The sequence below is a fragment of the Tamandua tetradactyla genome, chromosome 6, assembly GCF_023851605.1.
Source record: "Tamandua tetradactyla isolate mTamTet1 chromosome 6, mTamTet1.pri, whole genome shotgun sequence".
Taxonomy (NCBI): Eukaryota; Metazoa; Chordata; class Mammalia; order Pilosa; family Myrmecophagidae; genus Tamandua; species Tamandua tetradactyla.
In genome coordinates, this window is record NC_135332.1 from 164,969,510 (window position 1) to 164,982,445 (window position 12,936).

A 12,936-nucleotide genomic window follows, 5' to 3' on the forward strand; every position below is an offset into this window, starting at 1 on the left:
CTTTAGAACCGCTTTCAAATTTAGGTCCTTTGCATCTTAAAGGAAGGCTTAAATTCTTATTGTACTACTTTAAATTTCAAAAAGTGTGAAATATATGAAAATAAAACTTTCAAAAATTTTTTTTTCAACAGTTTAAAATATTACGGGCAGGCCAATGGTGGCTAAGCAGGCAGAGTTCTTGCCTGCCATGCTGGAGACCAGGTTTGATTCCTGGTGCCTCCCCATGCAAAAAAAAAAAAAAAAATATATATATATATATATATATATATTTTAGAATTCTAATATATATTAGAATTCTATTTCCCTGATAGGGTAAAACCAAATTACTTTCATAAGGACTTTATAAATTCATGGTAATTTTTTATACCTGATAAAGCCAAAAAGAAATCCATTAACATTTGGAATATCATATTTTGTAATTATTCCTTATTTCTGACCTGCAACTAATAAAAAGATATGGATGTTCTTGAAAAGAAAATACACTGTGGCCTGTAGGTTAGCAGAATTGAAGACTCTAAGACCCTATCCTATAAAAGGAAAAACGTGGGTCTTGACAGAAGCAAACATAAACATTTTAGAAAGATTAAAACAAAAGCCAGTTTTATAGTATTATTTGTATATGTTTTAGTAATATTACTTATTTTGCACAGGTGGAATAAGATTTAAGTTGTGGTCTCTTTGTTAGAATTACCTTAATGGAGAAGGAAAAGTAGTTAACAGAGAATGAGTATTGATTTTATAAATAGTACCATCTTACTTCCAAAGCTGATTTATGCAAATAAAGGAGGATTACTAATACAGTTTATTGCATTCCTTATGTTAGCTGAAATTCTGGTTTGTTATTCATTCTGTTCTGTATTGTACTCACTCATTTGAAGAACTAAAGGGGCAAGTTTATAATGTGTTAATTGCTTATTTAAGGCAGTAGTTGTAAGAAAATTTTCTTTGCTTTTCTTGGGTTTATGTTTGAATGGATATAGTTGTAATGTTTAGGACAGAAAATAGACTTCATTGTTGATTTACTTAATCTATGTTCTTGATTTTCTTTTCCACGATAGACTTGTGAAGTCTGAAAGTTCAGATTCTCTTCTTTCTCAGTCAAGTGGCAATAGTAATCATCATCATCATCATCATCATCATGTAGTAACATCCAGAAGACCCCAGGCAGAGAGGTCATTGTCTGTGGCTCTTCCATCTGTTCCAGTTCTTAGCTGTGAAACTCCAAAAGTCACTACAAAGGCTATTTCTGATCAAAAAAATGTGCAAGAATCAAAAACATCAAGGCAAATAAAGGAATCAAGGTCACAGAAACACACACGGGTAAAGATTTATTTCCCATCTTTCTTAGTTCTACATGGGAACTTGCTTAGAGTCCTTTAAAGTATACATCTAACAATTTTATGAATGAAATGAAATGATATCTGGAATTTACTTTAAAATAATCCAGTAAGAGAGGGGTGGTGGGAAAATGGGTAAGGGTACAAATTAAACAAAATTAGCCATGAATTGATCATTGTTGAGGCTGTTTGGTAGATATACGGAGGTGAGGATTTATTATAAAATACTCTCCCTACATTTTTGTTTGACATTTTCCATAATAAAACAAACACATCTGTATATCTCTGCTGTATGAAATTTTTACATTTTATTCAGAACTCATGATTTAACTTCCTTGCTTATGATACCCCAATCCTTTCCTTCAGACAGATGTTATCCTGTGGCACATATATGAACATTATAGGTATCTTTTCTTCCCAGTTGTTTTGTGTTAAATGATTGTGAAATTCATATGTTAGAAATGATATTTGTGCCTTTTCCAAGAAATATTACTCATATATTATGTTCTTTTTAAGATGTTGAAAGAAGTAGTTACTGAAACCCTGAAGAAACACAGTATTACTGAGTCTCATGAATGTTTTACTGCATGCAGCCAGCGTCTCTTTGAAATCTCCAAGTTCTATCTAAAGGTACGTTGTCTTCTAATGCCAAAGTTAGTTCATGTTCTAATGTTTTTGTACTAATAGAATATAAGTTTTCAGATATTTTTAAAAATTTGAAATGGAAAAATAAAAACCAAAATATTTTTATGTTTGATTTATTTTATTTTATCCTTATTACATGGAAAATTCCATATTAACTTGTATCTTCAACATTTCCCCAACACACCTTTGATTACAGTTGATAATACATTTCAAAACAGGTTTAATTAGTAATTTCATAATACAATGAAAGGACAATTACACTTTTATTATCAGCCTGTTGTGAAATATTGACCAATCAGCCACTCAGATGACAGTTCTCTAAAACTTATATGATTTTACGTTATCCAGTGTTAAATGTTTCTGGCTTTAATCACAGTTAGACGTGGATTTTTGGTTAAAATGGCACATTGACTATATGATTCAAACACTTTCATTCTAAAATCCCTCTGGAAAAGTAGTATTAACCAATAAAAACAAAGAGAAAAGACAAGACGAAAACTATAGAAATGTTTTCAGGACATTGATGAACAACAGAAAGCCCTTGGAAGAGTAGCATAACAGAGTGAAAAAAGTTATAATTTAATACCTGCCTAGTAAAATACCAATGAGAATCATGCATATTTAGATATTACAGTCTCTGAGAGACTCAGTATCTGAAGAGACGTATCATGGAAAGCAGGGCAAGGTGCCAAGTGGAAAATAGGTGGATTAAGTAAAGAACTTCAAAGTGAACTGGGGAATCTTCAGTTTCCTCTCTGTGTCCTTCTGTTAATATCAATTACAAGATGTATTACACATGCTATTCCTTATTCCCACTATGTGTCTGTACAGGAAATAGTCTCTAGAGAAAAAAGAATTAGGAGCTGCAGTGAAAAATTCAGCCAATTGGCCCCATTATCATCCTACCTTAAAGCCCCAGGTGAACAAGGTCTACACAGCTGGAGCTTCCAGTAAGAGTTTTAGTGTCTCATTTTTTAAAAGAATGGACAGTCTGGATTAGCAGACTTCTGAAGAAGATTCTAACATATAAAAATAATGAATACCAAAATAAAAAGGAATAAATGGAACCTTGAAGGGCCAGATGCTGAAGGAAACTTCATAAAACTGTAATTCTCTCAGAAAGAAGATAATTGCATCTATAAAACTGGGATAGAGTGCTGCCTTTAAATATATATATAGAAAAAGAGAGAGCTCTTTGAAGATAAAATTATGACTAAATTAATTCAATAGAAAGAATGAACAGTGGAGATGAAGAAATTTACCAGAAATTATAGCTAAATGACAAACATTGAAAATAGGACAAGAAAATGGGAGGGTGAGTATAGAAGATCTATGCTAATAGAATATGATACTAAAAATATGCTAAGTAGGAGTTTCAAAATTAGTAGAGGAGAGAAAATTATCAAAAATATAACTATTTCCAGAACTGAAAGACAAAAACCTCTTGCTGCAAAGGGCATACTGAATGCCCAGATCAGTGGATAAAAATTCCATAGGAAGTTACATGAGTGTGGAATTTCACATCCTTTGGGATAGTCAGAACATTTCCTAAAAGCATCCAAGAAGAAAAAGTAGTTTATATACAAAAAATCAGTAATCAGAACGGCATCGGACTCGTCCAACAGTGGGCATGATAAGACAGTAGGAAAGTATTTCCAAGTTCTGAAGAAGGGTGATTTATCTAGCATTCAGTATAGAATGCTATCAGATATGAGAATTCAATAAAGATACTTTCAACCATGGGAAAAAAATTTTGTCTTTAATGTACTCTTTGTGAGGAAGCTGCCAGAATATGAAGTTCAGCCTAACAAAGGACTGAATCAAGAAATAAAACAGAAACTAATCTAATGGGGAAGCTAAGTCCTAACAGAACCAGGCCTAGGCAGCTACTAGACTGAATTAGAGCAGGCTATGAAAGAAAAAAAATCTCCAGGTTAAAAAAGTAATTTAAAAAAAAAAACCTCCAAAAACCAGATTATCCAGTATTCTTGAATGATTGAAAAAATGTTTGGCATTTATTTCATCTATTGCAGCCTTTGAGGATGGGCAACGGGCAGAATTATATACATGGAAAACTAAGCAAATGAAACCAATAAAACAGGTAGTTATTAACTATAGCATAAGCAAACATTAGCTGAAAGACAAACTGTAACCATAATATATTAATTAGGTCAAGATTGAGCAGTATTTATCTAGACATACTAATGCAGACACTGAGTATTTACTAATCAGAAATTGTATAGCAACTGTTAGATTGAGAGGAAGAGAAAGGAGATAGCCTATGAAATCTGAATATTTATCCATTAAAACTGATAGTGGTTTAGACAGTGACTAACTAAAATTGTTAAATTAGTAAGTAGCAGAATCAGCATATTATTTAGAAGTATAAAAGTATAAGAAAGAAGAATAATTAAAAGAAAGTGGCTGCCTCTATGGAGCATAACTTGTAGGTGCAGAAGAGGACTGCCTTTTTATGATTAAACTTTTTAATACAATTTAAATCAGAGCTTTTAAATATGATTAGGTTTTTTTTACATGGACATCTAATTTGACAGATACAAACATTAATTTTTTATACACCCTTCATCTTTTTTTTTTTTCCTTTGGTCATTCTCTGTAGGGGAGTGAAACAACTAAAAAAAGAATAAAAAAGATGTCTCATCTGAAAAATATTATAAACTGCATATTCATTTCCTGAATAATGAAGCATTTGTGGATACTCAGAGTCTAGGATAGGGCTTAGGTTAGGTCAGTGATATTGTGAAAATTAGATAAGAGCTATATGGATTTTGTGTGTGTATATATATAAATGTGTGTGTGTGTGTATTTTAGTTGGAATATTTTTATATTTTAGGATGGCTGTAACTTCTCTTACTTTGACTTTTTGTAGTGATTCTGTAATCACATTGGTAGTTGTGGAATAAACTTGGGATATCAAGTTTACTTAATAATGAGTTATTCTGTGTAATTTAATGTGCAAATTACACTTTGTATTTTATTATGTTCAGGATCTTAAAACTTCAAGGGGCCTATTGGAGGAAATGAAGAAAACTGCAAACAACAATGCTGTACAGGTAAATTAATTATTCCCAAGAAACTACATTAAATTAAATGGATTCTTTATTTCAGGGCAACTATGATGATATTATATATGCTGTAAGACATAAGTGAGTGGTGTTATCAACTCTGTCCCTATGAAATTTCCTTGATTTATGATATTTATTGACTTACTCAAGGAGAGTATTTAATTGGTTGCTCTGTTAGCCAAAGTTTCTAAAATGATGTTAAAAAAAAGTAAATAGTCCAAAGAGCTAGAAAATCTAATCATTTTTATTAGCTTTTTTACAAAGCTTGGTTTAATTTCATTCCAGTGAATGTTTCTAAATATTTTCAAATAAAGGTAGAAAAGCGGAGCAGAATCTTCATTTTGTCCAGTGAAAACAATATTGTACTCTGCAGCAGAAGTCCAACAAAAAGTATTCTTACATTAGAAAATGTATCTTTAAGAAGATTTGGACATGTTATTCTTTATTTTAAAGTTTGTACCATGTTCCTTTCCCCACACCCACAGTGCACCTGTGTGGAAATGGGGTTGTTTTAGAACTAAAACCAGTTCACTAGAGACCTGGTATAGGCTGAAGGCGAAATATCTTCTCCCTGGATTTTTACCAGTCTCCCATGATTCCAGCCATTACCTTGGACCACCAAACTTCAGCTGGTGTTGGCCACTTTTCCTCTTTCCAGGGAGGGATCTTGCAGTTCTTCAGCTGAAAGGAAGGTGTGTGTGTGTGTGTGTGTGTGTGTGTGTGTGTGTGTGTGTGTGTGTGTGTGTGTCTCATGCATTTCCTCTGTCTTTTTATTTAGGTTGGGGGTATAGGGAGGTTGTGTGTTGGGGGAAGAGGGGTGGGAGGGTTTCATTGTCTTTGGAGTGAGAGCTTCCTTTTACTTTCTTCTGTTGCCTCTGCAAGCTTTGGGGTCTGGAGGTTTGAACACCGGCCATGGGCTGCTGGTGTATAAAACCTGGAGATGGTGGATGATCCGCAAGCCTTCTTCAGAGGGAAGGAGGCGGGGTATGTGTGAATTGGTTGTTAGTTTCTAAGTTTTACCAAATAAAGTAGAATCTAAAGAAAAAAAAATGCCTTTGAAGTTTTAACAGTATACTTTTCTACTACTTGTATTTTCTATAGAAAGGTACCACAATCATATTTCTTTTTCTCCCCCTAGGTGATTGAATGGGTATTAGAAAAGACAAGCAAGAAATGACCCAGAATATTCTCTTTGGACAATTAAAATAGGAGTGGAGTCATTATTTACTACTTCCTTCCTTTGTTTGAAAATTATAAACAAATTATAAACCTTACTCAAAGAATAGATGTTAAAATTTTAAAGAATTTTATAAATATCCTATATTTAATATAGATTTGGGGATACCCAGTTAATGTATTTTTAATTGTATGCTTATTTTATACAGTTTCACTGTATTTTAATTTTTAAATAAATATTTTTATGCATTTTTTTTTACTTTTGGTTATTTAATTCTTATAATAAATAGAAAAAAATTGCTTCTTGGGTTAAATGTTTTTGTTATTAGGCCTACGTAAATTTCTGAGTCGCATGAGAGATATTTTTCATGTGTTTCAGTAGCATAAAAAAATTCATGTAAGAAAAAAAAAGTCATGCAAGAAGTTATCTTCCTTTATTCTGCCCCAGAGCCTTACTTTCAGAGCTCTTAATGTTTATTAGGATGATCAAAAACTAAGACAATGTGAAATATGACCTAGAGAAAATAATTCTAGGTACAGACTCCTAGACCAGACTGTTCCCCATCCAAGACTATCTTTTCCCATGATAGAAAACCTGAAAAATTCAGAATATATTTAAAAAGTGGAAAAATTATTTTTTAAAAATTATAAAAATTCTTCCCACTATCCAGAGGTAGCCCTTGTTAATATTTTTTAAAATACACGTGTAATTATTTTTAAAATATTTTCAAAATTGTGGCCACACTGTATATGGGTGAGTACCTTTGGGGGATAGATAAATATTTTATTATAGACTGCTTTTAACTTACAATATGTCATATGTCATTATTTTAATAACTGCTTTAAATAGCTGAACCATAATTTGTTTCACCAATCCCACATTATTGGACATCTAAGTCCTATTTTTCCCTATTATAAATAAAACTTTGATGAATCTTCCTACTACTTCCTAGTAATGACTGATTTCCTTAGTTAAATTTTTTAGAAGTGGAATTTGTGGGTCTTAAGTTTTTTGATAAATATTTCCAGATTTCCTTCCTGAGTCATCAGTTTGCACTCCCACCAGCATAGTCTCTGTTTCCTTTCTTTAAATAATTGAAAATAATGAGATTTAACTTTTAAAAATATATATTGGCAGCTTTTAAAATTGTTTATTCTTAGCCTCTGTCTATTTTTATTTTGAATATTTAGCTTTTTCTTACTGGTTTGTATGGGTTCTTACATATTAAGAATCTTAGCCCTTTGTCATCTACATTACAAATATTTTCCCTAAGTTATCAAATTTGTTTTAATTTCATTTTTAATAGTATGCAATTTTTAATTTTTTAGTCCATATCTGTATTTTTCTTTATATTTTCTTCCCAGTGAAATATGCTTAATGTGTATGCTTGTTTTGCTTTGCATAAAACAAATCTTTGTATATCCTCAAAGCACAGCTAATGTTTTCAAAAGGTATTTCTAGGGGTTTTGTGGAGCTGCTGATTTGAAATGCCCTCCTTTTGCCTGAACTTTTCACTATCACGGATATTGGAAGGAGTGAACCAGTATTTAAAGATTCCATTAGATCAGCAAATATTTTCTTTTAAAATTTTATACCAGTTGACTTTTACAGTGCAAATTCATTCAACCAGATTAATAAACATTTATAAGGTGAGAGGGAATAGTTGGTATTAAAGTGTAATAGGGTAGATGAGGCAATTTTAAGACATTAGCCTAGGAACAGAAGCAATAATACTAGGGTAAAAATCTCTCATACCCTCAATTGTCTCTTCTAAAAATAGAATAATGCTAACTTCATAGTGTTCATGTAAGCTTGAGGATAATAGCTAATATTTACTGAGCACTATGTGCCAGGCATTATGCTAAGTATTTTACATAATTATAGCAACTATATGAAGTAGATAGTTCCCATTTTTACAAATGAGAAATTAAAGCATAGCAACATTGTTATATCCAGGGTCAGGTAGCTAGGAAGTTTACAGAGCTAGATGAGACCCTTTGTTGACGCATACTTCCTATGCAGTCTTATCACAGGATGTCTGCAAGTGTTGGTTTATCTGTCTTTTTTTTTTTTTACTACTCCAAGGAACTAGGTTTTCTGTTATAAGTAATAATATTATAGATTAAAATGGGTTTTGAGGATAACCTGTAATGCTGATACCATTTATAATACTTTAGGTGACCGAGTTTCAAAGTACTTGATGAACTTGCAGTGCTATTTGAAATTTAGTGTATGTGAATTATGTAACTAACTTGACTAAACAAAAATCTAAATGAACTTAAATTGCATATTAAAAGGACATGGAGGGCAGTCGGACAGTGGCTTAGCAGGCAGAATACTCGCCTGCCACACTGGAGACCCGGGTTTGATTCCCAGTGTCTGCCCAGTCAAAAAAAAAGACATGGAATAGCTAAATAATTTCGAAAAAAATAAAAATGAAAAGAGATTGGAGTTGTAGGACTTACTACTAGATTTGAAGGCTTACTATAAGTCTACTGTAATTAAGACATTGTGGAATTGGAATTAAGACAAGCTTGCAGACAAATGGAACACGTACATACCAGTGCATTCCATTGAAGTAAGAAAAATCTTTTCAACAAATGGACCTTGAATAACTGGATATCCATATGGAAAAAAAAAAATGAACCTCAACCATGACCTCACACCATGTGCAAATATTAACTCAATAAGAATCATACTCCTAAATTTAAAATCTAAAGCCATTAAAAAAAAAAAAGAAAAGAGAAAAATCTTCATCACTGGTAATAAACAAAGATTTCTGAGAAAGGACACAAAAAGCACAGACTGCAAGATAAAAATAATAGAAATAAACTGGATTTGGGTTTCAAAATAAGTTCTGCTTATTAAAAGACACCATTAAGAAAATGAAAATGTAAGCCATGAATTTGGAGAAATTATCTGTGGTTTATATATCGGACAAAGGACTTACTTCTAGATTATATAAAGAGCTTTTCCAACTTAATAAGAAGACATAACTCAGATTTTTTAAAATGGGCAAAGATTTGAACAAACATTTCACAACAGAAGATAAGGAATGGCATAAAGCACGTGAAAGATGCTCATCATCATCAGTCATCAAGGGGAATGCAAATTAAAACCACAATGAGAGGCCACTAAACACCCACTAGAATAGATAAATCTTAAACTGATGATACCATTTCTTGATAATTATTTGGAGCAGTTGAAAATCTCATTCATTGTTGGTCAGAATGGAAAATGCTTATAATCAAATTGGAAAATACTGAATTGTGTCTTATAGTAAAGTTAAATTTATGCTTATCTTATGAGTCAGCCATTCCACTACTAAGTAGAAATTAGGATATATGTCTTACAAAGACTTGAACTCAACTGTTCATACCAGTTTAATTAATAATTGTTTCAAACTGTTACAATCCAAGAGGATAACAAATTATAAAATATCCATGTAGTGGAATACTACTTGTCGATAGAAAGAGACATACTAGTGAAACATGCAACAACATGGATGAATCTAAAACATATGTCAAAGAGAAAACACCAGAAATGCGAAATTCTACGGAAGGCAGACATAATCCGAGTCACAGAAATCAAAAAATGGGTTCCTGGGGGCAGACGTTGTAGAAACTGACTGGGAGGAGGCACAGGGAAACTGGTGATATAAATGTTCTGTATCCTGTTTGTGATGATACTGATTGCCCTATTGTATATTTAAACTTAGTACTTGCTGCATAATTTGAGCAACTATAGTATTTCTCTGAGTCACTTAATAAAATCATTCTACCTTGATTTTCTTTTAAAATTCTATTGTTCCTTCATAATTTCCTACTTTGTTTATATACCCAGATAATTATAAGAGAAATCCCTGATCCAATCCACTTGATTTTTGTATTCTCTGCTGTATTTGGTTGGACCACATGAAACTACTGATACTCAACCATTTTTATCCTCAAAAATACCACTTTCAAGGAATCTGTCTGTAGTTTTCAGGTTGTTGTTAACTTTCATCCCTAATTACCAACTCCACCAAATGTTTTTCCCCAAAGCATTGCCCATTTGCTATGGCTTTGTGTACCATGGAAAGGGCAGTGAGCCTCAAGAGTGTAAGGTGGCGGGCGTGAGGAGGTGCTGTGTGGAGAGAAATAGGAGAGACCAAAGCATATCCTTTCCACAGAAACCAAAGAAGTCTGATTCATTTGTGTTTTGGAGACTTTGTCTTGTTGAAATTATATCCCCATTGGATCATTAATTGTGGTTTGGAGAGCTTTTTTAGTAAACTAGACTAATGAAAGAAATTAGTTCCTAAATTTTTAGATGCCTTACTGAGATTCTCAAGCTCCTCTCTACAGGATCAACGGTTCTGGCTATAACCTCCTTTATTAAGGTGCCTGAGGGGAAATTACAAGGTTTCCCCATCCCTCCACACTTTCCTTATTCAGATACAACTTTAAATTAACTTCCATGCTGTCCTTAGATTTTGTCATCTCTTTTGTGAACTATGCACAAAAGATAACTCAAAGTATGAAATGGTTAAAGATATTTCATATAAATATGAAAAAAAAAGCTCAAAAAAGAAACCTAAATAACCCACTTTAGGTCAGATTCTGACCATGGAAGAGCACTGGAACTTCTGCAAATGCCCCTTTGGTATAAGTTAAGACCCCTTTGAAAAAGAGGCAGGCTGGGCTGAAGAACAGCAGCGTGCACGTTAGGGATATGCTCTGGAGAGGAATCTAGCTGACCAGTTCTGCATCTTTACACGTTAAGCATGAGAGTAACCTGGAAAGGTATATGGGACAGAGGATAGGTTGAGGTTAGGCATGAACCATTCCGAGGAGTTACTTAACAGTGCTGGGAATAATACTTAAATCTCCTAATCTTTAGAATGGGAAGTTGGTCCTTTTACTTGGGAAAGAGGGAGGCACTGTCCCCAAATAGCTTAGCTGTGTTACATAATAGTGGTATCTTTCCTGGACAACTTGGAAAATGGAAATTGTACCTAATGAACTCATGGATGTAATTAAAGAGATTTCCAGGCAGAATGCTGAAACTGTAAATTTGCCATATGTTTAGCTGAATTTGATAAGTTGTAGGAGAAGATAGATGAGCTAAGGAATGAACTGTTAAGTTGCTAGGAGAATTTAGAGGAGTTTGGGGGGCTTAGGACATTCTGGGTTGGAAAATATAATGGTTTAGCATACCCTGTCTCTCCAATGGCAAAAGATTCTCAAAGTAAGAAATACCCTCAGGAAACAGATCAAAATAAGGGTATGGCTACAATCCTTTATTAAGACCTTAAAAATATTTAAAATTGATGATATAAAAGTAGACCCAGCTGGAAAAAAAGGTTTTTAAGAATTTTTAGGGTAGTTTCCCACAGCACCCTGATACACAAAGTAAAGGGAGACCTGTCTTGAAAAGAATTGTGGGTGTAGCTTTCATCTAATGGACTAAATCTGATACATAGAAAGTCCACAAAGTATTTTTTAGTCAAGATGCAATTTACATACCATAAAATTCACTTTAAAAGAGTATAATTCTGTGATTTTTATTTTCACAAAATTGTGCAAACACCAACACTATTAATTTCAGAATATTTTCATCACCCCCAAAAAACCCATATCCATTAACACTTATTTCCTGTTTTCCTCCCCCTACTCCCACCCCCACTTCAGGCAACTACTAACCTATTTTCAGTCTTTATAGATTTGCCTATTCTGGACATTCATATATATTGGCTCATATAACATGGGGTCTTTTGTGTCTGGCTTCTTTCACTTAGCCTAAGGTTTCCAAGGTTCAATTCCCTTTTATAAATGAATAACATTTCATTTTATGGATATGCCTCACTTTTTTTGTTCCTGCATCATTCAGGTTGTTTCTACTCTTTGGCCTTAGGGAATAATGCTGCTATGAAGATTTGTGTACAAGATTTTGTGTGGACATGTGTTTTTAGTTCTCTTAGGAATATACCTAGGAATGTAAGTGCTGGGTTTTATGCTAACTCTGTTTATCTTTTGAGAAGCTGCCAAACTTCCAAAGTGGTTGCACCATTTGACATTCCCACTAGCAATGTACGAGGATTCCAATTTTTCTTGCCAACATTTGTTGTTATGTCTTTTTGACAAATGATATGGAGTGTGAAGTGGTATCTTGTTTTGATTTGCATATCCCTGATGACTAATGATGTAGAACATATTTTTATGTGCTTATTAGCCATTTATATATCTTCTTGGGAAATTTCCATTCAAATCCTTGGCTCGTTTTTAAATTGGGTTTACTTTTTATTGTTGAATTGTTAGAATTCTTTATATATTCTGGTAATTAGTCTCCTCCCAAATAGATAGATAATTTGCAAATATTTTTCCCATTCTGAGTTGTCTTTTCACTTGTTTTAGCTCTTACATTTAAGTTTATGATTCATTAAGTTCATTTTTGCGTCTGGTATGAAGGAAGAGTCCAACTTCATTCTTTTGCATATAAATATTCAGTTTTCCCAACACTAATTGTTGAAAAGACTATTTTTTTCTCACTGAATTGTCTGGGGACCAGAAAGCCCATAAAGTTTTAAAGGATTTGTATCAAAATGAATGGAGACTTCTAAGGTAACAAATTTCATTGGGCAGGAAGCAGGATAAGAAAACTAGTCTGTTGCAAACCTGAGCTATTTCTTTAAAAAAAAAAATATATATAT

The 12,936-nt window shown here is 32.9% G+C and overlaps 1 protein-coding gene across 1 annotated transcript in view; it reads left to right on the plus strand.

Annotated features, from left to right (window-relative positions):
- Positions 1-6,351, plus strand: part of MTBP (MDM2 binding protein) — a 138,792-nt gene extending 132,441 nt beyond the window's left edge. The window contains exons 19-22 of the mRNA XM_077167561.1: positions 1,059-1,320; positions 1,854-1,967; positions 4,991-5,056; positions 6,207-6,351. Of these exons, the coding sequence (XP_077023676.1) occupies positions 1,059-1,320; positions 1,854-1,967; positions 4,991-5,056; positions 6,207-6,245 (481 nt within the window). The 3' untranslated portion in view covers positions 6,246-6,351. The remainder of the gene's footprint in view (positions 1-1,058; positions 1,321-1,853; positions 1,968-4,990; positions 5,057-6,206) is intronic.
- The last annotated feature ends 6,585 nt before the right edge of the window (positions 6,352-12,936 follow it).